This window comes from Abramis brama (genome assembly GCF_963993115.1).
Source record: "Abramis brama genome assembly, chromosome: 24".
In the NCBI taxonomy this organism is placed as follows: Eukaryota; Metazoa; Chordata; class Actinopteri; order Cypriniformes; family Leuciscidae; genus Abramis; species Abramis brama.
The window spans coordinates 18,814,696-18,841,701 of NC_139986.1; the positions used below are offsets into that span (position 1 = coordinate 18,814,696).

At 36.6% G+C, this 27,006-nt stretch overlaps 2 protein-coding genes across 4 annotated transcripts; both read right to left on the reverse strand.

Moving 5' to 3' along the window:
• Positions 1 to 8,652: 8,652 nt before the first annotated feature.
• On the reverse strand, positions 8,653 to 19,355 carry hnf4g (hepatocyte nuclear factor 4, gamma). Of its 3 annotated transcripts, none has more exons than XM_084103475.1 (10): positions 19,092 to 19,355; positions 16,150 to 16,318; positions 14,941 to 15,035; positions 13,995 to 14,101; positions 13,317 to 13,472; positions 12,189 to 12,276; positions 11,911 to 12,063; positions 11,589 to 11,825; positions 9,355 to 9,468; positions 8,653 to 9,171 (listed from the first exon to the last, which is right to left on the reverse strand). In XM_084103475.1, the coding sequence occupies exons 1-10, from the start codon at positions 19,216 to 19,218 to the stop codon at positions 9,041 to 9,043; spliced, it is 1,377 nt and encodes a 458-aa protein (XP_083959601.1). In that variant the 5' UTR covers positions 19,219 to 19,355; the 3' UTR covers positions 8,653 to 9,040. The 3 variants fall into 3 exon arrangements, with proteins under 3 accessions (XP_083959601.1, XP_083959600.1, XP_083959599.1); XM_084103474.1 differs by lacking the exon at positions 19,092 to 19,355 and adding an exon at positions 17,247 to 17,352 and having other exon boundaries at positions 13,317 to 13,475; XM_084103473.1 differs by lacking the exon at positions 19,092 to 19,355 and adding an exon at positions 17,247 to 17,255.
• Positions 19,356 to 22,032: 2,677 nt separating this feature from the next.
• On the reverse strand, positions 22,033 to 25,333 carry gpr141 (G protein-coupled receptor 141). The gene is made up of 2 exons (XM_084103476.1): positions 25,195 to 25,333; positions 22,033 to 24,069 (listed from the first exon to the last, which is right to left on the reverse strand). The coding sequence occupies exon 2, from the start codon at positions 24,062 to 24,064 to the stop codon at positions 23,147 to 23,149; it is 918 nt and encodes a 305-aa protein (XP_083959602.1). The 5' UTR covers positions 24,065 to 24,069; positions 25,195 to 25,333; the 3' UTR covers positions 22,033 to 23,146.
• Positions 25,334 to 27,006: the final 1,673 nt, after the last annotated feature.

A 27,006-nucleotide genomic window follows, 5' to 3' on the forward strand; every position in this document is an offset into this window, starting at 1 on the left:
GTTTTAAACTTTGCTTTTCACTCGAAACTGACAAATTTGTGCAAACAATAAGAAAATATTTGAATGCCCCTGTCCAAAAAGTTAGGCTAAATAACTCTACTGGAGCACTATGGAACTGAAGCAAAATTACACCCAATAATACCCCATAGTTAAACCATCACACTGGCATTCAAAAACAATGAATCTTATCTGAAAATATTATCAGCAGTGAATTAATATTCATTTAACAGAACTAAAATACACCCATCTACTCTAACTCATGATGACACGGCGACAAAAGGCTGCTCCTCAACAGAATATGTGCTGACCCACAGAGTAAAAACACAAAACATGACAGCTTATCGTTCCACCATAACTAAAAACCAGAGTCTTTGCCATAAAACAGCTTTTGTGGGAATTTTAATGACGGGGAAGTCATCCACAGAGAATGAATAATGAATGAAGCATTTGATTTTGGAGGCTGAGTCTGGGGTTCCTGTAGTATAAAGGATATTGTGGAGAGAGTGTGGCAGTTGAAAAGCATGAATACCCAGGCGGGGGCAGAGGGGGCAGCGGAATCAGTAGAGTTTGCTTGAGCGAATTAATTCACCTGAGTACTGTGAAGGCGAGAAGCTCGGAATATTAACAGGGCTCTTATTGTAATTGCATGATTACGGTGCACCCGGACACCAAACAAAACCATTATTTTGGTATTTTTACACACATATTTGATTAAAGCCGGGTGACATGTTTATACATCTATGCACTTTTGGACACTTTCGAATCCACCGAGTTGATGGGACGAGATCGGAACGATGATGTCACTCCGACAGAGGGCAACGACCGCCCAATCAGATGCTACGATCCCCCCTGCAGCTCCTGCAAGCCTCTCCTCATAACCGGAGGAGCAGGTGATTTACAATATGGAAACGAATAGTTCTGGATCTTCATGATGCCTCTCGCAGAGGGGAACCAATTTTGAAGGAGGTTAAAGAAATGAGATTAAGGACCAGGCCCCATGCTGCACCGCCGTAAGATTGGGCCCGGGGATAGGCACATGCATTAGACTGATGAAAGTGAGGCCGCTGATCAGAGTTCTGAGATGAACACTTCTCAAAAAAAAGAGGCTGATGGAAAAATAGAAAGAGAGAGAGAGAGAGAGAGAGAGAGATGACAACATCTGTGGGGTAATGAAAGCGCATTGTGTCGTGGTAGATTGTATGGAGGCGACTAATCAGATCTCAAAGGGTAGAAGGGTGCCGGTGTCATTCGCCCGGGTTCTTCTCGCTATTGTCGTGATGGACCGGCCTTCACTACGAGGCCTTCGCTAGATGATGAGTGTCTCACACATGAGGGGTTATGGGAAGTTCACGTGAACGAATGAAGTCCATTTCCGAGGTGTGCGATGAGAGAGCAACACAACCGGTGTTTTCAATTTACAGCTTGGGCCAAAGAAACGTACATCTGCAGAAGAAAGACGAGGAAAAAAAGCCCCAAAAATGCTTCCCGCAGAGGTGGCCAGCACATACAGTGAAGAATGTGGTGGGATTTCTCCAGAATGTGCCAAGATGAATTGTGGGATCGGGGTTGTGTTTTAAAAACATTAGTCAAATTATATGGCCAGGAACTTCAGCCGGTGAAACATCCGTACACATGTTGGGGCGCGGGGCCGTGAATTTGGAGATCTTGCTCGAGATGGGAACTCGCAAGCACCTCGGAACTCAAATTACCTCAGGCGTCCATGCAGCGAAGTCTAAAATAACCAGCATCACCTCATTATGTGTGGGTGGGCAGAATTATGACTGGTGGCAAATTAAGTTGTTACATCTGCGCCGTGTTGAAATATGGAGTGCAAATAGATGCGGCGAGGCAAAGTCGCAGAAGCGCTTGACTTTATCAGGAGACATGCTGGGCACCAATCTCTCTCTGCCAGGCAGGTCATTTACCTCCAGAGCACACTCGGCAGTATTGAAGCAGTCAGGACTATCTGTCCCAGACACATGCCTGACAGAACACCGTGCTGAATGCACAAATGCATTTAAAATGCAGCTTGCATTTTTTTCCCCAGACACACGCATGCACGTGGTTTCTAAAGGGGTGAAATTCAGCATGCATCTGAATATTGTATTAGTCTGACTGTGTTGCAGCTCAATTTCAATGAACAGACTATAAAAGAAAAACACCTGATGATGAGGCAAGCATAGTCTCACAGATTGAAAAAGAGCTGTACAGGAAAGTGGAGTGCTAAAGCAAATAATTTAATCAAAAATCATATTGTCATGATGGCGATACAACAGTCACTGATATCATAAGTGCTGATCTTGAATCTCCCTGCAGAATTCTCTACATTTTTCTATTTTCTTAGTGAAAAAACGATTTTAACCAAACTGATTTACTGCTTATTTGAAAAACCTTTTTCAGTCATGTGGTTCAACTAACATGCTGAAAAATAAAAATAAAACAAGAAACAGGAAAGTAAAAATCAAATTGTCTAGTGAAGTCAAAAAGTCTATAATAGTCAAAATGTTTAGTAAAATATCAGATAATATGACCTTTTTCTTACAACTTGCCAAAAAATTTATTATATGTGACCCTGGATCACAAAACCAGTCACATGTCGCACAGGTATATTTGTGGCAATAGCCAACAATACATTGCATGGGTCAAAATGATCGATTTTTCTTTTCTGCCAAAAATCATTAGGATATTAAGTAAAGATCAAGTTCCATGAAGATATTTAGTAAATTTCCTGAACATAAATGTAGAACTGTAAAGGAGATTTTCTCAATGTTTCGATTTTTTTGCACCCTCAGATTCCAGATCTTCAATAGTTGTATCTCGGCCAAATATTGTCCTATCCTAACAAACCATGCATCAATGGAAAGCTTATTTATTAAACTTTCAGATGATGTATAAATATCAATTTTACAAAATTGACCCATATGACTGGTTTTGTGGTCCAGGGTCACATATTTGTGGAAATTATAACATGTTACACTACCATTAAAAATGTGAGGTTTTTTTGCATTAAATTGGTTAAAAGTGAAAGTAAATCTATATTTCAAATAAATTCTGGGGTTTTTTTAAATAAATGAAAGAATTCTGAAACACGACATCGGAATCGGCCGATAAAGGCTTAAAATATAACAATCTGCAGATATGAAAAATGTTGATATGTGCCTGCAATAACTCAGGTGTGCAAGGAGTACTTAGCAATAAGATGACGCCAGCAGTGTGGTCATTCTTGAAGTAAATATTTGCATGTGTGGTTATTATATTTACAGTTTTCGATTGCTGCCTTGAATTTGTGAACGCGTCCGTCGTGCGATACCCATCAACAGTTACTCTCTCACAGTCACTCACAGCAGCAGCAGCCTCCTTCAGGCCCTAGTGCCCGGCCGGAAGAATGTTAGATTTATATAGTGGAGGCGCTGTAATAAAAAATGTAAAGTAGAATACACAAATAACTTGAAGTTACTTCCGTTTCTGAATAAATAAAGCAGTAATTGATGTCATAAATCACAAGCATGACATAATTTTATCACAAATTAATAATTATGTTTCAGAAAATTACTGTTTTTACTGTATTTTAATAAAATAAATAAAGCATTGGTGAGCATTAGAGACTTTGTTCAATCAAAACCTTAAAACCCAAACATACCTTTTACAATACATAATGCACATTCAAGGTAAAGAGCAAACATTACTTTTTAATTGAGGGTTTCACCATGACTGAACTGAAACTTTTCTTGGAAATGACATAAAACCTTTTTAAAACCAACATGAATAAAAAGAGCGCATTTCTGAGAACTTGGTGTTTAATGGTCAGTGACATAAGGGTCAACTATAAATCAAACAAACAAAACATAGGCTAACTGCTAAGTGCAGTAACCACATGAGTTAATGACACTATAAAGGCGATGAAAAGGAAATACAGAACACAATCTACGAGTTAGACCACGTCCCTGTTTGTTCCGGGAATCTCCTTGTTCACTAAGTAAATAATGAAGGGTGTGTTATTCCGCATGGAATAATGCTAATAGAAACGTCCTCGTCAAATGTTGTCTATCAGAGATGTAATGAGAGTTGCATTATTCCAGCAGGGGTGGAAGCTAATGAACTTAAATTCATTTGCTATGACTATTCAAGGGAGAGAGGGGTGGCTATAATTTCAAGGTGTGAGGAACGATCGGCTATCCGTTTCCCTTATTTCCAGAAGACGCCTGTGGAGCAGTTTGCCACGCTGCCCCGCAGAGAGCAACACATCAGTCTAGACAGCAGGGAGTCATCATCATTTTCTTTTTGATTAACGACTCCACAACTAAATATGATAGAATACGATGGTAAGCGCATTATTTCGAAATTAAATAACTCCCAAAACTTTGGCTGCGTTTGAGTGTTGTCACTTAAGAGACAAGCATCAAGCAGAGAGTTTATTTTATAGTGTCAATTATTAATATAGGAGTAAGTTCCAGATAACAATGGCCACATTTCATTTGCCACGCGTTAAAATGAATTCGAAAAAGATAAACTCTAATTATTTTACTCATAAATTAGGCTTTGCTCCTTTGCAAGTACAGAGAAAGCCATTGTGCCTGTGTAATTAATTTCTTATACTAGCTATTTGTGTGTACATTTCATAATTATTCAAATTTCCAAAAGGGCTGAAACACTTCCTTCGGTGGAGAGAGTGATTTTCTACACTTGACTTCCTGTTATAATCAAGGTCTTTCTAACCTGATAACTGAAGGTTACGCCTCGGTGAATAATTCAGTAAGGCACGAAAAACTCTGGCAGCATGGAGAGCACTAATCTTATATAGTCACAGTAAAGGATATTAGGGAACAATTGGCAAAAGTGACACATCTAATAGAGAAAGATTACTCTGCGCTACATCAATTTGATTTGAATTGAATACATTTCACGAGCATTTTCAGCTGTGCCACACGGACAAAATGTAAGAATGCAAGGTGTCAGAGGAGGCCAGGAACAGTCGGCTATTCTCAGACTAAAGCCCACATTTATGAAACTCCTCAAAGGGAGGGCGCTGGCTCTGATGAGAGAAACTAGCATTTCAACCCTTTTTAAATGGCTTCACCACTTCCCTTTTCCAAAGCAATACTGCGGTTTAATCAGGATAGACACGCAGACGTTGAAAAAGGGTGGGAATCATTCAAGATGTGAATGCGTTCCTTGAATGTTGGGAGCCACAGGGTTTCTACACCTTCGCCTGCTTTTCAGCAGAAAAATTCAGTTGATCTAGAGGGGAATTATGGGTAAAACGTGCAGCTGAATAATGATGGGGCGCAATCTTTACCCTTAATCTCTCATTGAGTGGCAAGCCGGTCCCCGGCCTGACAGACACCATTAATTTTAAACTGTACTTACATTACCAAGTGTATGTGTGTGGTGGGTTTTTTTCTCTCTCCTTTGCCTGAACCTTGATCCTGAAAAGGGTGCGATGTCAGCCTAGCCTGAATTCAAGCCCACCACGGCTAATAGACCACCATTCATTCATTCATTTTAAATGGAGAGCAAGAGTTAATAAAAAAATATTCCCTGATTGCATTGCACACAAAAAAGAACAAGATGCTTTTTAAAATAACCCAGCATGGAACACTTAAGCTAAGAGTCTTCACGGCAGCTGCAATTCTGATCCACGTTTGCATACGTTATAAAATAAAAGATCAAGTGAGCTTTGTGGAGATACTTACTAGAAATTCCTCACAATGAGAACCATCACTACAGCGGCTCTATTTACAATGCGCCTCTAATGACACCTAGTGGCCAATTTTTGTCATTAAATTCATGGGAATCGGTAGATATCAATTAAGCACTGCCAACTATGTATTCAAGTTGTACAATTCCTTTTTTCAAATTGTCATATGCAATGACTAGTCAAAATGACTACATTATAAATCAATTAAAAGTATTACTAGCAAAATACAAAAAAAATTAAGTTGCTACTAGAAAACTGGAATGATTCTAATAGCTAGATATGTAAATACGTACAATGAATAAATAATAGTAAAACTGGAACCACAGATTCCCACAGGATTCATTATTCATGAATAATTGGGATAGTGACTTGTAGCTGCAAAATACTAGTATATTATAAATACTGAATAGATCCATGTTACTAGTGGAATAAATATAAAAAAGTTATATTTTAAAAAAACACTATTCTCTATTCGCTTTTTAATTCATCTATTCGAAATAAGCCCCTAGTAAGGAATAAGGAATACGTTTTAAAAGGGGTTGCTGTAGAAAAAAATAGAAGAAAGTGTAAAAGCAAAAACAGTAACGTTAAACACCAACGGCAGTATTCACAGCAAAAAAGATAGAAAAAAACAGTAGGCTAGCTCACCTTCGCGGACTTTCCACAGTAAAGTCGAAGAAAGCTTCATTTTTGATAGTCCCATCTTCTCAATAAAATATTTATCCGACTATCTTTTAGTTTGTATATCACAAACGTATCAAATGCTTATCAAGAAACTTAACAGTTAGGCCTCAGCATAAGCCTCCACTTCCGGCATGAAATGTAATGGGATATGCCAGCGCAGATAATAATAATAAAACATCTTTAATTTTTCACCAACTCACAATTTTTATATTATGTGTTTACCTTTTCTTTTCTTTTTTAAATAAAATTAATTGCTTTAGCGATTATTTGGCCAAGCTGTCTGATAGACGTCTGATGCCCCTCTGAGGCCCCGCCCATAACTAACACCTGAGCAGCAAGAGGTCACCGTTTTTTTTTGTTTGTTTTTTATTAACTGAAGGAAAAAATAATGTTTTTATTAAAAAAAAAATAAGATTTCAGTAGGAACCACTATCCTAAAACATTTTTCTAATATTTAAAATAAAGTAGTTAGGCTACAAAAATGGGGGGGAAAAACACAAAATATGAAATTGAATCATGCCAAAATGAAAAATATAGCCTACATTAATCCCTCCCCAAATCTAAATTTGCCTCATAACAGATTAAAACAGTTTGAGATTTTGCACACACACAAAAAAAAAAAGCCAAAGCAGGGGTTTAAGTGCAGCACTGGAATAGAAGCAGTCTGGAAGTGTCATTATGCAAACAAATGATGTTTCTACACAAGAAAAGGGAGGAAAATTCCTCCTTTTCAGCTTGCTGGCAATGTGGATTACAATCACTTTGAGTATCCTCGCTGTCATGAATGTCAAGGTGTAGTGTGTGAGAGTTTCCTTCACCACAAAGGTGAAGAACAGATATGCTTATTCCATCCACTCCACATTGCTCAGAGGAGGCTTACCGAGGCTTAATACCACACCGTCACACAAAGCTGAACGCCTCAGATGAGATGTGTGCCCTGAATACCAAGATAATGTTTTGTATACAAATAAGTGCATTCAGCCTTGTGCGCTTGTTCATTAAGGATCACTGGATGCTCAGCTTTCTCCCGTCAAGCTTGCCGTTTAACCCCACGCAAGCTGCCACTCTATTATGGAGTTGATTGGAGGGTTTGCATTGTTTATCTTAGCCTGCTCGGTCTCCATTTCCACTTCCTCCAAGCTCTCCCGCAGTATAATAGACAGCTACTATTGACGGCATCATCTGCCCCCAGGCCTTGTGCACTTACACCTAGTGATATCAAATTGCTTTCTGGAAAACCATCCAAACAGGGCGCACTCCAAAACTTATTACGGTTTCCCATGAATGCTGAGGTATTGACAACACGGACTTCACCTGCACCAAACGCTGTTGTTTAGATGCAGAAAATAGCCTGATTTGATGTGTTTTCGAATGAGCATTCGTCTCTTGCTCTTTCTCTGTCTGTCTCTCTTTCTGAGGCAATGAGGTGACAGAGATTCATGATATGTCAGAGAGCGCACCGTTTCTCCTGGCTCAGATGAGATGTTATGATCATCTGCTTTTTAGTCTCAGCTTCATCGTTTTGTTATAATTGTATAGGTTCCATGTATAGCTCACTGTGGCTTTTCACTCTCAGGGTTTGCTTCAGAAAACTGACAAAAGTTGCAAATTGGGACGTATAAGTAACATGTCCCAACTACCTCTTTTTTTCTTTTTTTTAATGCTTCATATTTATACAGCTGCCCTGTAATGCAGGGTCCATTAACATTTTTCAGAATATATATGTGACCCTGGATCACAAAACCAGTCACATGTCGCACAGGTATATTTGTGGCAATAGCCAACAATACATTGTATGGGTCAAAATTATCGATTTTTCTTTTCTGCCAAAAATCATTAGAATATTAAGTAAAGATCATGTTCCATGAAGATATTTAGTAAATTTCCTACCGTAAATATATAAAACATTTATTTTTGTGAGTGAATGCTGCACAATCGTGAACATAAATGTAGAACTGTAAAGGAGATTTTCTCAATATTTCGATTTTTTTGAACCCTCAGATTCCAGATCTTCAATAGTTGTATCTCGGCCAAATATTGTCCTATCCTAACAAACCATACATCAATGGAAAGCTTATTTATTAAACTTTCAGATGATGTATAAATATCAATTTTACAAAATTGACCCATGCGACTGGTTTTGTGGTCCAGGGTCACATATTGGAATATATGTTTGAACATATAGAGTGTATAGTATATTGATACTTTCCCAAAAGTAGCTCTTTGCAGCATGAGCTATTAACAAATTAATCCATAAATAAAAAACAACTCAGAACCAAAGTGTATTTATTTATTGTTAAAGGGCACATTTTAAAGCAAAAATTTACATTTCTTGAGTGTTGCATAGTATAATTTTTTTTAATAAATTAAATCTCGACTTTTTAATAGTACAAAAACTGACAATAATTTGTTATTAATAAACGAATATTGTCTACATTGACTAGTTTTCCGGCTGATAAGGAGAAACCAGGTCTGCCAACAATAAATCTTTCCAATATAATTATTTCAAATTGTGGTGGTCCAATTTGACAATACATTTGGAATGTGTTTGTAAAGTTCTCTTTGGATCAGTTAAACGTTGCGCTGGAGGAGGGGAAGGGTGTAACTCACACAATTTACACATATACAAACACACAGGGCCTGCGCTAGAGAGGAGGCTCATAGAGGCTCAGGAGAGAGTCTGTTTGCCATGGGCTGTGACGTTAGCAGGAGAGCCGGGCTGTCGGGGGGCTTGTAGGCCTCCTGGTTCTGTGCTGAAGTGGGAGATGGAATAGGGGTATCTGGGGATGCTGAAAAAAAAACAGAAAAGCTATAAAACACACTTAAAGTAGCTTGGTATGTCATGAGCAAATAATTCAAATTCAAATATAAAATTAATATCAAGTAAAATAACACTGTTTCACTAATGTATGATGTCTGGTCACTGACATTGACTATATTTATGAAAGGATAAATAAAAGAAAAATGTTTACCCATCTGCTGTGAGTGTGCAGGTCCTGGTATGGAGCTGATGACTATAGTCTGTCCTGTTAATGGAGCCTGAGGGTGACCATTGTGATACAAGTGAGGTTGTTCTGTGGTTAAACCTGCAAAAATAAATTTGATTATTGAGTTACTATATAAAAAACAGTGTTCCAAAAGTAAGTAAGCCTACAAAACTCATATTTTGAGCGGTCAGCTCAAATTTGACGGAAAAATTTCAAGCTTAGCACATTCATCTGTGCCTGTTGCATCACATCCATAAGTAAAGAAAAGAAGGTCTGGCTATATGGTGGCAGATACGCTATTGTATGTCCAACTTTTAATCACAGATGGTGACAGAGATACCAAAGTTATATAGTGAACATTTGAAGTAATATCGGCCCTGTCCCAAATGGAACCCTAAGCCCACACAATCTTCCTCCGTATCCACACTTTCGTGACATAATGTCGGGAAGAAGTCTGCTGTGGAGCTGACAACACCAATGATATCTGACAACAACTGTCTTATAAATTTTGTTTCTAAACACTCAAATCATGACAAAAAAATTTCATTTTTCAGGCTGGACCAGCCAATGCGCATGTGCAGTCATAAGCGCGCATCTCAGAACACTGACTGTTCTCCTAAAGGCAGCAGTAGTGACGCAATGACTTTTCTAATTAGCGATTGGCTCTTTTATTTTGAAGGCGGGACTTATTCTGCTACATGTTGCACTTTCATGAGCGCACCGTCTTTGTATGTCTAAAGTCTTTGGTAATATTACACCAGCATGACATTTTTTATTTCAATTCATATTTCAATTTCTCTTTATGGTAACACTTTATTTTGATGATCCCCATTCTGTTGACTAAAAGCAACTTGGCAACTTCATGTCAACTAACTTTCAATAGAGTATTAGTAGACTGTCTGCTTAAAGTCCCTGTAAAGTCAAAATTAAAGGTATAGCGGAGGATCTTTCCGAACTTTAGATAAGACCCGCCCTCTCCACTTTTTGAAAAGTTTGATTGATTCACCAGAATGATTGACAATTAGGAGGACCAATAGTATAGGCATTCCACCCGGAAGTAAAAAAATCCTCCGCTATACCTTTAAGTGTGTGTTCTTAGTTTGTCACACCACAGAAAAATGTGTTATTAGCCACCCAGCCAAATCTGAATGATAAAAAAGCAGCCTAACACTTTATTTTGATGGTCCTCCAACAGACATACTGACCATAAGTAACTTTGCAAGTATGTCAACTTATTTTAACCCTAACTCTACCAGTCTACTAATACTCTAATGAGAGTTAGTAGACATGCAAGTAAAACGTTGCTTATAGTCAACAGAATGTGTTAAAGGGACCATCAAAATAAAGTGAAATTATTTACTGTTGGAACTTCTTCCAAAAAATTGTCTCGCATCCCACAGCATTCACTGACCCACATCAATACAAAACATTACAGTACTATAAACACCACTTGAAACAAATGACAATTCATAAATACATAAGTACATAACTGGCTGCAATGCAACAAATTAATCCTTTCTATTTTTTCCTGAACCCTGAGGCCTACCCAGACCCCCAAAATGTAGGACGGGACTTGATTTTGTTCCTTTTGGAATTGGATTGTGGGATCGTTGTTGTTTGCCATTGCTGCGATCTCATGTGAGCGACAGGGCACATGAATTTTTCAAAAATAATGGTGTGCATGAATAAACCATTTATAATGAATATTATCACATCACCAGAGAGAAGTCTGTCATTTACACGGGAAAGATTAAGATATTTTGATGAAATCGTTTTTTAGAAAATGAAACTTGAAGCCATATGCATGGATGAATCGTTCTCAATAAGATCAGTAACATTTAGAAAATAACTATGGCAAATCCACATGATTTGACGTAGCATTCAGGTCCATAGCATAAATTATGTGCCAAAATGTTATACTTGATGTTAAGTGTTTGATCAGATCCATAATGCTAATTATGAGCAATAATAATAGTAATGTTTACTTAAGCTAGTCTACATAATCAAATGAAGCCGCTCCAGAAGTAGTCTTGATATGGTATACATTATTTTGCCTCATCATTTTACATTTTGCAGTGTAATATGCGGTATTATAAGAATAAGATCAAGCACACTTGTTTCAGAATAAAGTACCTGCTTTCACCTAATTTAAAAAATGATCATGTAGCATTTTTCCGCTTCAAAAGCCCATGCAATTGAATGCTTCACCTCATACTCACCCCCAAGAAGCATCTCCTGCAGCAGGTTATCTATCTTGGCAAGACCAAAAAGCTTGATAAACTGTAGCTGCTCAATCATCTGCCAGGTGATGCTTTGCAGAGTAGGAAGCAGCAGCAAAAGCTCCCCGAATCGCCCACGCGAGTCATACTGCCGGTCATTAATGTAGTCTTCCAGACTCATTTGAACCTGACAGCGCATCGCCTTGATCTTAGAGGGGTCTCTTAAGCTTTTGGCATCTAGAAGAAAAATAGGAACATGTATGGCTGTGTTTTAAGATAGATATTAAGTGTAAAATTAATGTTCTGTTTTATTTGCATATACCTGGATCAAAGAACACAATGGCCTTTAGAGCTGCATATTCATTGTCATCAATTTGGATGTCCTGGAAGGGTAATATCAGTTCATCCAAGACTCGGTTAGATACGCGACCTATTTCCGGCTCAGGGCAGTTTCGATGGACAACACAGCCATTACCTGCAAGGAAAATAATAAACAAAAGATCCGCTCGAGTTAGTGTGTGTGTGTGTGTGTGTGTGTGTGTGTGTGTGTGTATCTACAATTATGTTGAAAGGTGAAAATGACATTCTATTAGAAGTTACCTAGAAGCAAGAGGTCTTTGTATGGCATTGACCTTTTAGCCACACCCAGCAGAAGGTGCTCGCCAGCATGAGCACGTAATAAACTAACCTGTAAAAAAAAATTAGGCCTGGTTTAACAGTTTTCTGGAAACCTACTAAACCACAATGAAATGTAATGAAAATATGCTATACTATAAGGAAATGCTAAAAACACACACACACACACACACATACACTACCGTTCAAAAATGTTTGGTCAGTATGACTTGAGTTGAGCTTTTGAAAGGAGTCTCTTATGCTGAGCAAGGCTGCATTTATTTGAACAAAAATACAGTAAAAACAGTAATATTGTGAATTTTTTTCAATAGCAATTACACCAGTATTCAGTGTCACATGATCCGTCCGAAATCATTCTAATATGCTTAAGAAATATTTCTTATTATTATCAATGTTGAAAACAGCTGTGCTGCTTAATATTGTTGTGGAAACTGTGATCGTTTTTTTCTGAATTATTTGAAGTATAGGAGGTTCAAAAGAACAGCATTTATTTTAAATTTTAAAATTACATTTTTGGGTGAACCATCCATTTAAATAGAAATCTTTTCGAATATTATAAATGTCTTTAATCATTATATATAGTATATATAAAAATGTATTTAGAATGGACTTGATTTTTAGAAACAAATAGTGTAATTATTATCTCTACCAGCAGAGGGCTAACTGGGCAATCCTAAGCAGCCAAACATTTGCCATCTTGCCTACTACTAGTTGACTGCAGGTGTCAAAATGCTAAATGAGTCATTAATTTTGGTCCAGAAGAGAAAAACTGCCAATTTTTAATGCATAAAAAACGGCTAAAATTAAGTACACTACCATACAGTAGACCTCAAAGCTAATACACATGAACTAAATGCCATTTTTATCCTTTAAGCTCATAGTTAAACACCGGAAGGTTCTGCATGTTCAATAACAATAAATGCAAGGGGGGGGAATCCGAAATTTAGAGCGACACAGACAGCATGCTAAATGGAGGCTAAACCAAGTCAGCCATGAGAATAGCAAATATTGAGCTTCGGTGAACGGCCCTGCAATTTAACCCAAGGGCCTCCCCAATTAGCACAGCCAGTGTTGCTTTCCAACGGCCATTACCTGGTCATCAAGTGGCAATTCGCCGAAGGCTGGGATGTACTTAGCCCACTCTACCAGAACAAGCAGCTGTTGCTTCATGGATTCACAGACGTCACTGATAGTGGCTGATTTTTTCTCTGAAACATCAGCAGGGTCCATTGGGCTGGCAGCGTTGATCTGCTGAGAGACAGAAGAGAGAAGAACTGAATTTACAGTGTCCTCTAAAAATGCTTTCGCACAGGCTGTTGCCTCTCTCGGAGTAAATTCACACAGGTACTCATGCAAATAATTAGAAATGTTGATGACACTCACTGACTGATGCTCAAAGAAAGCAACGCTCATGCAAATTACAGTTGTTATTTATCTCTCTTTGTTATTATTAACTACTGAGCAGAACTTCATCAGAGTTCCTGTGATGAAACCTCTCTTCCTTCTTTAATCAGCCCTGTCGCTGGTTAATTTTTGTCTTTGGTGACTATTTATCTCTAGCAGAATGCATTAAACCCATACACCTTTGCTATAATTGACAATCATGCCAATGATTTATTGCTCAAAAGCAATAAATGTTACTGCCGCAGATACCGTAATATGCATGTTTTTCATTTTCCGTGTCTCTGCCCTTTTCTGCTGATATTCTTTCTCTTTCTTTTTGTGTGTGTGCGTGTGAGCGTTTCGATTAACCTTGATAGGACAGTTTACCTGCTGCGAGAGAGCTTCAGCATGAGCGAGGGCTGTGATTGGCGGCAGATCGTGTGAGTCTTGCATGTTCCTCCTAGAGCTGATACGGTCCCGCTCATTCTGCACAGCTTAAAACATGCACAAACAATTTTACTGATTAGTGAGCTAATAACAGTTAGGAGTTATTACTGATTAGCCAAGATGATGGGTGTGTTTCTCACGCTTATTTGCAGAAAATCACACTGCAGAGAAATAACACACACGAACGGCCAAGAAATAAGGGGTTCACTGGCAAAATAAATAATTCCTTCTAATGTATTTTAATGTCATTAAACATATAAAGAGTCAAAAATTACCTTTTTGCCACACCTGTTGTGTTTTGCCACATAATGATGAATGAATTGGGAAAATTTGTCAGCCATAAATATTTCCTACTGGCCATGTTACTGTATTTTGCATTACTTGCATTACATTTTTAAATAATTGTATAAATACTTTTCTCTATGCAAACATAATTATTTTGATTTTTTGTATACTTTGTTTAAATTATATTGATTTCTACTGGCAAATAGCAGCTGAAAATAACTATATTGTCCTTACAAAAAAATGAAGAAATTCCTTCTCAGAAGAAATGAGAAACGATGGTGAGCAAATTAAAAAAGAATGCATGACTGTCGTACAAAACCCTGCATAAGCTAGAGGTAAAACTTTAACTGACCACAGTCCTGAACAACGTGTACGCACGGAAAGTGAGGTGGAGAGCACATGATCGCCCATCATAAAAGTCTAAGCCAAGGTTATACATCCAATAAACTAAACATCCTTGTGTAATCAGGGCAAGTTTTATGGCATCATCTATTTTACTCACTTGAGTTCCCTCTTCCTTGTTACTCCATGAGATGTCTGTTCAAGACTGTGGGAAATGGGAGCATTTGTGGGAAAAATTGCATGCATATAAAATGTTTACCTTCTTTCTTCATTCCAGCTCGAAAGCATTTGTGAAGTCTGCAGAAACGGCACTGGTTCCGTTTATCTTTATCAACAACACATTGACGATTAAACCTGCCCAAAAGAAGAATACAATTTTTTTTCAGAAGAGCAAACACCATACTTTGTAAACACCTTGTTAACATTACAGCAATAAATTACCGGTAGATGTATATATGATATATATATATAAAATAGTCTTGGTGCGTTTGGTGCAAACCAGCTAATAAGGGACAGTCAGTTGTGAATCAGGTTATACAGTTTACGCTTTACAATAGTAAAACTTTACAGTAGTTTCCATTAGTGCCCATTCATGCATTAACTAACATTAGCTAAAAATAAGATTATACTTTATTTTAAGGTGACATAGTTACATTGTACTTACTTAAATAAATACTGAGTAGTATTAATTAACTACATGTACTTACTATAGAGCAATGGTGTTAGGGTTTGGTTTAGGGTTAGTTACTTGTAATTATGCATAATTTACTGTTATTACTATAGTAAGTACATGTAGCAACGTGTAACTACGTCACCTTAAAATAAAGTGTTACCACATAATCCAAACGTTTGTTACAGTATTTATTAATCTTTGTGAGTTCAAAAACATACAACTGTTCATTGTTAGTTCATGTTAGCTCGGGTTCATTAAATAATATACAACATCTGATATTAATAATGCATTAGTAAATGCTGAAATTAACTGAGATTAACAAATGCTTCAGAGGTAGACCTATTTTCATTGTTAGTAACTAATGTTAACAAATGTAACCTTATTGTAAAGTGTTACCATGTTTTGTTATGTTTGCGGTAATCATTAACGCAACAGAATGTCATTAAAAACTGTTTTATTTAAAAATTATTTCATTTCTAAAAAATCAGCTCTCGATTCCCATCTCATACTGTTATTGTTAACGAAACTGTTTTAAAATGCTTAAACTCAAAAAACCTGACAACTAATTGAAATAAGTTTAAGTACTAAAATTAGTAAAACTGAAATAAAAAATTAATTATATATAGTATATATACAGTATATAGTAATATAATATATACTATATAGTATATTATATACTATATATAATATAACATAGTATATAGTATGTAATACTAAAATAACACTGAACACATTTTCTTTCCACCATAAAAATGATTTTCAATACACAATATTTATTTTACAGTGTAGGCCTACCTGCAGGAGTAGACATGACTCTTCCTGATGCTCCGGCGGAAGAAGCCTTTGCAGCCATCACAGCTAGACGCGCCATAATGTTTACCTGTGGCTTTGTCACCACAGATTGCGCAGTTGGAGCTCACGCCATTTTCTCCTTGACTGATGCTGGGCTCTGTCGGCATGTTTTCTGTGAACAACAACACGGACAGTCAGGATTGAGATCATCGCAAAACTGTTATTGCCACCTGAACACTTTGGTTTGAGTAGCAAACCTGTTCATTCAGTCAAGTGAGGGCTCAATGATTCACTTGGGTGGCTTTTAGATATTTTAAAGTAGAGAACCATGTCTGTTGTACATCCAGAACACTAAATAGAGGACTACTGCTGCTAAGCTTCTAGATGCTAAGCTAAGCATGCTAATTCAAGCTACACTAACAAACACAGAGCCTAGTGAGTCTCATAAAGCTACAGCACAACACATCTATCAAATCTCAGCCTTTTTACTCGGTCTCTCGATCATAACTACTAATGAGGGGAATAAGGAAGAGTTCTGCATAAGTGAACAAAGGATGCTCATCCTAAAAGACCTTCTAATGCAACAGGGAGTGGCACCCTTCTGTTCATATAGACAAGGATGAGAAATCAATCATTCCTTTGTGCATCCAAAATCATAACATTTCAACAAAAGAAATGCAGCAGGGGACTTTAGCCTTTTATGCGCTGAGACTGATTGGAGCTTCCCGCTGTTGTAGGACAGACTTAATTAGGATTAGCCTCTGTTTTATAGCATAGACAGACACTCAATGGAGATTGACATCTCATGGATAAATGTTAATGCGGGTTGAAAGCAATCTCTTCTGATTTAGTTGATTCCCAAAGTGATTCCTTCTCATTTCAGAATAAAACATCATTTGAATGCAAAGGGCACGTGTGGTCTCGGAGAGAGGGAATTTCTTCCTGTCGGCTGTTTGAAGTATTTAGTTTCGGAGTAAGGTGTTGCAGAACTTAAAATTAAACAATGAGAAATGGGTTGGATTCACTGCATTCATGGCTTTATGAGCTTAATTAAAGAGACAGATTACCCAAAAATGAAGATTCTGTCATCATTTACTCACCCTCGTGTTGGTCCAAACCTTGCTTTCTTCTGCAGAACACAAAAGAAGATATTTTGAAGAATATTGGTAGCCAAACATTTTTGGTGACCATTGACTTCCATAATATGGAATTATGGATTAAAAAACAAAAACATTTGAGACATTTTTCTAAATATATTCTTTTGTGTTTCACACAAGAAAGAGATTCATACAGTTTTGGAACGATATGAGAGTGAGTAAATGATGACAGAATTTTCATTTTTGGGTGAACTATCCATTTAAACACAGGATTATCAAAAAAAGCTGAAAGAAGCCCAGATGTATACAAATTACCTGAATGCAACAAACAATCCATGCAACTCTTTCCTACAATGTATTAAATGTATACTTTGCATGAAAACATCAACTCAAAATGTGAGTTTTGTTTCTTTGCGCAATTTAAATAACACAAAGCAACACAATGCTTAATTTCACTATGTGAAATCTATTTAAATTTGTAAAACATTAGTTTATCTATTTAATCATTTTTATTCTTTAGTCAAGTTTCAGTTCCCAGCATGCTTTGCATGGGAGTGGACTGGTTGAGGATGATTCAGTAGGGTAATTTTGTAAAAAAAAAAATGATTTTATACAATCAGTTAATGTAGATGTTACCACATGTCAATGCTTACACTAGTTAGCATTTATTTGCAACAGATTCAGTCAAGTTAGTATGACAGATCTATGTGTACTGATTAATCAGATTAATTTTAGGAAAATCTGAATTAAGTTAATTATTTGTCTAGCTGTCCATCAGAGAGTGTGTGTTTGCCTTTAAATAGTTTCTATTCCAGTTATTTTACGACCTTTCTCTATCTCTGTGTTTAGATGTACTGTAAAGAACTGTAAAGATAACTGAGTCTCTTCAGCAATTTTATTCCAGCATTAGGTTAATGGAGAACCGACCTGGATAAATCACATCAGATTGTGATGACGAAGTGGCTAAAGATATGAACCATGGATACCCAAAAGGGCCTAGGTTTAGAAGTTAGAAGTGGCAACATTGCACCCTTGACAAAGAAATGTCCCATGATGACCCAGTCCCTTCAGTAAATGTTCTTTTATTTTTTAAATAAAAGAACAAAATAAGATTCATGCTTCAGAATGTCCCTCCTCTCTTAACTTCATTGTGGTTCCTGCTTTAAATTAAAGGGATAGTTCACCCAAAAATGAAAATTCTGTCATCATTTACTCAGCCTCAAGTTGTTCCAAACCTGTATGAGTTTATTTCTTTAGCTGAACACAAAAGAAGATATTGTGAAGAATATGGGTAACCAAACAGTTTATGGGCCTACAGGTTTGGAACAACTTAAGGCTGAGTAAATGATGACACTATCCCTTTAACATTGAAGTTGTAAAAAATATACTAAACTTACACTTAAATACAGTATATCCCGTTTTGTCTTTTTTTCCCAACCTATCAACCCACGGAGAACCCTGTCTCTAATCCTGAGACTCAGAACTCTTTTCTCAGGATTTGAGTGAAACCCTCTGTTGAATTTTAAACTGAATGGAAAGACTTTCAAAATAGTTAGCAAATAGTTATCTCCTTTAGGAGGTAAATGATTCTGCTGGGACAAATCATTCCAGACAGTTCAGACAGCTATTAAACCAGCCATGACATGGCGCCTGTCCCCTCCAGTCATACCAAGCCAAATTAACACCCACCTCAGTTAGAATTGACATTAATTCAGTTAACGGTTCAGTAACAGCATTATAGCAAACACAAAATTGGATCGGAATGATCATACTAGTCCAAGCAGCATCAACCCCATCTGCTTCAAAAGTACTTAAAACTTATTTTTGGATAAAATGCACAGCACTCACCACCACAATAAAGCACCTCTGCATTCTCAAAGCCCAGTGTGCTATAGGTCGGGTCTAGGCCCTCGCAGTAATTGGCTACATCCATGTCCGACAAGGATTTAGGGAGAGGACTTGTTGAAAACTTCATCCCTTCCTTGCTCCAGTATCTCTACTTAAAGTCGTCCTGGGACAGTGTCTCTAGGAGAGAGCAGCCTTAGGTTGACCATCTCTTCAGAATGCTGATTTGTCATCTTCTAAGACAAGGGAGGAGCCTTGGCCAAGACTCCTCACCTCCTTGCACAGAACTTATCTTCTCCCCCTTATCCTATACTTATCAGAAGGATGAAGAGATAATAGTTTTCCCCATTTGTTCCAGAGTGAAACCAGAGGTTTTATTGGTGCAGCCCAAACAACAGGCCCTGTTCTCAGGCAAAATAACAGTCTTACAAAGTAATGCAACATCCCTTAACCAAAATATGGCAAAGATTGGAGGACAATAAATTTATAAATGCACATTAAGAGAACTAGGAGCTTCCTTTTGTAAACGAGATGTTGTAAATCGATGGGGTTTTCTCAGCTTCGGATGTGCCATGGCTTAAAATGAAGTTGCATAAATGTTATGCTTATTATAGGTTAATGCTTAATTAAATTTACACAATATTTAATAAACTAGATATCTCAGTTACAGCAGCTCTGTTGTAATTATATGATTATTATAGACATAATTTACATTTATCTGACTCAAATTCTGTTTTGCATGTTATTTAAACTAGACTAAGAGAATCATTTGAATGTAATATTTTGATGAGCCATTTTTTCTTAAATGGATAGTTCAAAAAGAAACAAAAAGGAAAATTCTGTCATCATTTACTCACCCTCATGCCCTTCCAAGAACACAAAGAGATTATATATTTTGGGAAAAAAAATATTTATTTGTACAATGAAAGTCAGTGGGGTCCAATGTTATTTTGAACCGCAGTGGTTTTCAAAATATCTAATTTTGTGTTCTGCGGAAGAACGAAATGTATACAGGTTTGGAAAGAAATGGCAGCTGTTTAGGCAAACTGTCTGCTTACCTGACAAAAAAGAAAAAAAAAAGAAAAACACCTTTCTGACAAAATTAGAATAAAACATCACAAAAAAAGACATCAGTGCAGCACGACAGCCCTATACAATGCATGTGCAAAGCCATAAAGGAAACCAAACAAGTGTCTCTGGTCAAAATATAGTTTTAAAAACATTCAGCTTCAATGAAATACTTTGCCATTTGGTTTCCCAAACAGTTTGTTTAATTTTAGAATATCTATAAGTGTGAGAACTGTGTTTTTCTGAAGACTAAGCTGCCTTACTTTACTAAAATCTACTACAGAAAGTCAAACAGAATAGCACCATTAGCCTACTGTACAAACAGAGCCTACAACAAAAACTGAAAGACAACAAAATATGAAATAAATCAGACTTTAAATATTTGACATTAGATTCAGTAAGCACATGGATACTCTGAGGAAACACTGCACAGGTTACATTTTAACTTCAACAAATAATGTTTAAATGAGGAAGTGCTCAAATGTTCACGTGATAAGAGTTTTGCTATGAGGGCATCTATTGCATGCCCTCTATTTTCAATACATTGCATTACACACTAACAAATCCAATGCAGAGAGACGAATACATTGCTTAAAATCATACTGCAAATGTACTCTACATTAGTTGATCTATGATACAATTTCAAAAGAAAAATAAATTCAAGGTCAGACTAGAACTGTTTAGAAGTCAAATTCGCAGTATCCAGGTAGTTGGCTACGTTCAGTTTTGTATATAAAAAGCCCATTGATATGACTTGTTTAGGCAAGTAGCCTAATTATAATAATATATATTACGTTTAATACATTTTTACGTATAATAATAGTAGTAAGGCATATTTGAATAAAAAATGCAAAGTGATTATTTACAAAGCAAAGATAACTGAGAGAACGTAAATGTGCTTAGATTGAATGTAGCATATTTTAAACCTTTTTTTATAGACTAGCTATAAAAAAATAGTAATAATTACGAAAAATATTTGTAACTATAACCACTGCTTATTTGTGCTCACAAATTAAAATCCTTTACATTTTTGTCAACAAGAAAAAATAAAAAAGACACGAACGTCGACGTTACAGCCTAACTGTTCAAACCGAGCGATACTTTGTAGGTTAACGTTAGTAGTAAGGACCTCTTTAAATTCCTACATTCCCAGGTAAAATGTAGAAACAAACGGTTTAACGGATTATTAATTACGGATTATTTTCTTTAACTGACCCACAATTCAATGACTGCAACTCAAAACTATCAGGTCTTACCTTCTACACGTCCAACTACGATTTGCATTAATCCACCAAAACCCAAACCAACATGGGTCAAACTTTGATGCTACTAAATATGATGTTTCGATGTTGGCAAATTCGAGTACATGAAGTGTTTAACATGTCATTGGATAATACTTTTGGTGGTGTTGGGGGAGCCTCTCATTAGATCGATTTACTAAACAAACTGAAAGTTGGGTGGAGATGTTAAACAGTAACTAGCCCCAATAAAACAGAAGACATGAATCGTGTTGCCTGTGCGTGGGTTCACGACGTCAAGAACACGTACATACAGTAGGCTAACGTTAGGCTACGAAGCCTGTATACAAGTAACGTTAGAAGAATTTGAATTTAGCCTTTAATGCTTAGCCTAATACGAATAGACCTACATATCCTATGTAACAGAGATTTTTGTATTTTTTTTTTTTTTTTTTTAAAGCTTGCTTATACACAATTTGGCTGAACGCTAAAAGCCGAAATCATTGTTTTACAGATTATAATTTTACCTTTCAACTAGCCAACCTCCGAATGGGTCTTTGACGTTCTCCAAGTTTACCAGAAGAGGGCGCCAAATCCCTATTTTTCTGTTTTTCAATGAGAGGTCGAGCACCGGTTGGTCATTGTTTTATAGGCTATAATTGAACACAAATCCACGTTTTTAATTGAACGCAATTGAACACAAATCCACGTTTTTAATTGAACACAATTGAACACAAATCCACGTTTTTAAACTCATACATACAAGACTTCTGCATAAGTCTAAATCGTCCCAAGAAATGAAACCAAGTGTCGCGGTATCACTCGCGAATTGTAGTAGGCTCAAGCTGGTTAAGTTATAGGCCTAAATAACTGGAAAAAAATTCTTTGAGGTATTTTAAAGTGATAGTTCACCCAAAAAAATAAACTCTGTCATCATTTACTCTCCGTCAAGTTGTTCCAAGCCTGTATGAATTTATTTTTCCTCCTGAACACAAAATAAGATATTTTGAATGTCGGTAACCAAACAGTTGATTGGCTCCATTGACTTCCATTGTAATTTTTTTCTCCATACTATAGAAGTCAGTGGGGCCCATCAACTGTTTGGTCACCCATATTTTTCAAAAAATCTAAATAGGCTATCTTCTTTTGTGTTCTGCAGGGGCAAAAAAGAATCCATACAGGTTTGGAACAACTTGAGGGAAAGTAAATGATGACAGAATTTCCATTTTTGGGTGAACTATCCCTTTAATAGGCCTATTTAAAATTAAATTTACATTTATGGAAATAGTACTCTTTGTAAGCTTCCGTGACTTTCTTTCCATTTATTTTTATCACAGCTACCACAGTTAATAATTAGTAGCCTGTGGTAATTTCCTTTCTAGCCCTATTATGACATAATTGTGAAACATTTTAGTTGAAGTTTTTTTTTTTTTTAAATGTTACTAGTTTCACAACGTTCAGGGAACATAATGTTTCCAACATATGCAACGAAAATAGAACAAAATAGAAAGTTCCCAAAATGTTAGCAAAAACAAAACAAAAACATTATTTTGTTTAACTGGACGTTTTGAACGTTTAGAGATCATTTATAAATGAACGTTTTCGGTTTTTTTTTTTTTTGTTTTTTTTTTCAGCTGGGGTGCTCATTTAGGCTACCTTGATTGTGACCGTATTATAATTATTACACTCGTTTCCTGTAAAAACAGTTTCAATTTTCACAACTGCAGACCCTGATTGATGGTCAATCCACAGCTACTTAAAGCACGCCTGACACACGTTCTTCCCTGTGAACGTTAACATGTCGAAACATGTCAGTCCCGTGATGGCCAGAAACACCTCATTTATCGCATGAAGATCTCCAGTGTTGTTCAGATATTGCAGCCGGAAAAGGTGGTATGGTACCAGGCAGGTGAGCAAGATAAGTACAAAGATGAGGTTTTTTATTTGGACCCAAAACTCCTGCTGGGAACGACTGGCCTGTCCGTACTTGCGTATCATAACGTGCAAGATGATCGCCTGGATGCAGGTCTGAAGACCCGACACAGTGATAATAAAGATGGACAGAATCATGTTCAGGACGTAGACGAGAGTGTTCTTTAACATACTTTGAAACCTGAAGCATTGTTTTTTATCATTGCTTTCAGACGATTCGCCGTATTGTTTCAGCACGAGAGGTAGCATGATGAGCAGAAGTAGGAACCACACTAAAGCGCTCGCGCCTAGCGCGTGTAGCCTCCTGTAAAACTCAGTCCGTTGCGTTTTCTTGTAGTATTGCAGGAAACGAAGGGTAAGAATGATGGTGTAGATGGTAAACACCATGTATATGTGGATATGCACCATAGCGCTGATCAGTTTACACATCCCCGGACCCAGGTCCCATATTAGATACGCGAAATAGTAGATTCTGAACGGCACGGTGAGCAGGAACAGAAAATGTGCGACCATCAGGTTCAGGAAGGCGATGGTGGTTAACGAGCGAATGTTGGCTTTTAACAAGCTGATCATGAGAAATAAGCCAGTGATGCCCACCAGAAGCACGACGGAGTAGATGATTATCAGGGCGGTTCTGTAGGGCACTGTGAGGTGGTCTGGGCTGATTGAAGAGGTGGATGTCACTGCAAAGCTGCTGGTGGCGCTGGTGCTGGTGTTGGTGATGTTATTCGTCGTCATGGTCCCTAGAAAGAAAACATAGGCTACTGGAAGTCAAACTCAAAGAAGAGTGTGATAGTCATTTAACACGTGGAAAAGACGTCTGCATTGTTTCTGGTTTAGTTAAACTCACTTTTACATTGTAAAATGTTTCATTTTGATCATGTGTAGCCTATCTATGTTCCACAAAAAGTTCCTCTGATGTTATGAGTTTTAAGTGATTTAACTCAGTTTTATTCATTAGTAATTATTCAAAGAGATAGAAAAATAATGCAACAATGAAACTTAAAAGGATAGTTAACCCAAAACTGTCTTTCCAAAACTGTTTAACTTTCTCACTTCTGTTGAATAGGCCTACATAAGATATTTTTAAGAATGCTGGTATCCAAAACACACACATTTCTCAAAATATCTTATTTTATGTTCACAGGGGAAAAAAAAGAAAGCCATATAGGTTTGGAAGGACACAAGGGTGTTTTCTATTCGGTATTACCATAAGGTTCCATTTTAACTCCATTAGTTAACATGAACTAACGATTATAAAAAAATACTTATAGCCTTTATGAAAAGTATGCAGTAATCTTAATGTTAATTACAATATATAGCCTATTACTAATACAGTATTCAAACCAAAGCTTCTGTTAATATTATTTAATTGACCTTTAGCTAACATTAATAAATGAATCGTTGTATTTTTAAGTATGTCAACAAAGATTAATAAATACTGTAACAAATGTATTGCTCATTGTTAGTTGATGTAAGTTAACATGCATTAATGTTAACTAATAGGACCTTACTGTAAAAGGACTTCTGCAGTGTTCTGTAGAAACAGGCCAATAACAAGCTTATGTCAATATATTTTGTAAACCCTCATTGCATTCCCTTTTGAATACTTTGTGTAAATATACAAAAAATAATAACAATTTGAGCTCATTTGAATGTGCCATGCCACAATGTAGCTATACATTTTTGGTGGTTCTTTTTCCTTCAGAAAGACAAGTGAAAGCTAGACATTTCAACTATATTATATTTTATTATATTATACTATATTATATTATATATATTTTACAACACAGTGCATTTAAAATGTTAAAATTAGTTTACATAATCAAAATGAACAGCTTAATGAGAGATCGAAGCGAGATACGTACCCTCAGAACAAATACACAGAAGTCAGAGATGCAGATCAGATGAGGAAGTAATGTAATGTGTTTGGTGCTTCTGCTACTCGTTCAGTAACCACTATTTTAGCACGTTCTCTGACGAGGAGGCCGGACTTCTGGGTGTTTCATGATTCACACAGTTGCACATTTGGCTCTTCAATTTAGGCGGCCAACCTCAAAAACAATGAAAGTCACATTGCCAACCAACCACACTCTGTTGTTGCTTTCAGATTCCAGTTATGATTAAATACTGCAAGATCACAGCCATCTAGCATTTCTGTTCTTTGTCTGAACAGGTATCATATCTTAATATCACTCCATTTTGTCTAGACTTCAGCTGAAAAGCGAGGTTTGTGGTTTTCCCCAGCATGTTTGTCACAGCTGCAGGTGGGTGGGTGAGGTGGAGTGGGGGGTTAGGGTGGTGCTTAAGTATAAAGTTATTATATGATATTGATTTTTCAATTTTTTTAACAAAATATAACAATATTTATGTAAGAGAACATATGTAAGTAAATACAATTCTGTATATGTCATAATGTTACATTAATGTAATGCATATGTTAATGAAATTAATGTAATGCATATGTCAACAAGGTTGCATTTATAATACAGTAAAAAAAAAAATATAATATTGTAAAATTATTACAATTTAAAATAACTGCTTTCTATTTGTAATATTTAAAAAATGTAATTTATTCCTGTGATGGCAAAACTGAATTTTCAGCACATGGTGTCACATTAAACTTAAAAAAATAATTGTAATATACTGATTTGGTGCTACATTTCTTATTATTATCAATGTTAAAAACTGTTGTGCTGCTTAATATTTGTGTGGGAAACCTTAAAGGGATACTCCACTTTTTTTGGAAATAGGCTCATTTTACAACTCCCCCAGAGTTAAACTGTTGAGTTTTACCGTTTTCGAATCCATTCAGCCGATCTCCGGGTCTGGCGGTACCACTTTTAGCATAGCTTAGCATAGATCATTGAATCGGACAAGACCATTAGCATCTCTCTCAAAAAAATGACCAAAGAGTTTCGATATTTTTCCTATTTAAAACTTGACTCTTCTGTAGTTACATCGTGTACTAAGACCGACGGAAAATGTAAAGATGCGATTTTCTAGGCTGATATGGCTAGGAACTATACTTTCATTCCTGCGTAATAATCAAGAAACTTTGCTGCCGTACCATGAGTCCAGCAGGCGTAATGATATGACGCAGCGCCTGAAAATAGGTCTAATAGGTTAGACAAACTTAGTCCAGGTCACGTTGGAAGTTACCGAGCTGGGGACTATTTTCAGGCGCTGCATCATATCATTACGCCTGCTGGACTCATGGTACAGACTCATGGTAAAAATATCGAAACTCTTTGGTCATTTTTTTGAGAGAGATGCTAATGGTCCTGTCCGATTCAATGATCTATGCTAAGCTATGCTAAAGTGGTACCGCCAGACCCGGAGATCTGCTGAATGGATTCGAAAACGGTAAAACTCAACTGTTTAACTCTGGGGGAGTTGTAAAATGAGCCTATTTCCAAAAAAAGTGGAGTATCCCTTTAATATAAAAAAAATCTGTATTCTTTAATCAACATGAAGTTCAAAAGTACTGCATGTATTTGAAATATAAATATTTTTCTATCAATTTCTATTAAATTGAAATCAGTCTGTCTTTTACCCTAAAATTCTTACTGACCCCAACATTTTGAAAAGTAATGTATATTTCCTATGTATTTTATTTGAACTTGGTGCTCTCAAAGATCAAGGTCAGTGTTTTTGTGGATTTTATTTTAAACATGGCA

What these genes read in the sequence shown, in the direction of transcription:
- gpr141 (XM_084103476.1), bottom strand. Translation starts at nt 24,064, where the DNA reads ATGACGACGAATAACATCACCAACACCAGCACCAGCGCCACCAGCAGC.
- hnf4g (XM_084103475.1), bottom strand. Translation starts at nt 19,218, where the DNA reads ATGAAGTTTTCAACAAGTCCTCTCCCTAAATCCTTGTCGGACATGGAT. An exon ending in CAAAGACCTCTTGCTTCTAG is followed by an intron (nt 12,064 to 12,188) that starts GTAACTTCTAAT and finishes TTTTCCTTGCAG; the next exon opens with GTAATGGCTGTGTTGTCCAT. An exon ending in GCAGGAGATGCTTCTTGGGG is followed by an intron (nt 9,469 to 11,588) that starts GTGAGTATGAGG and finishes TTATTTTTGCAG; the next exon opens with GTTTAACCACAGAACAACCT.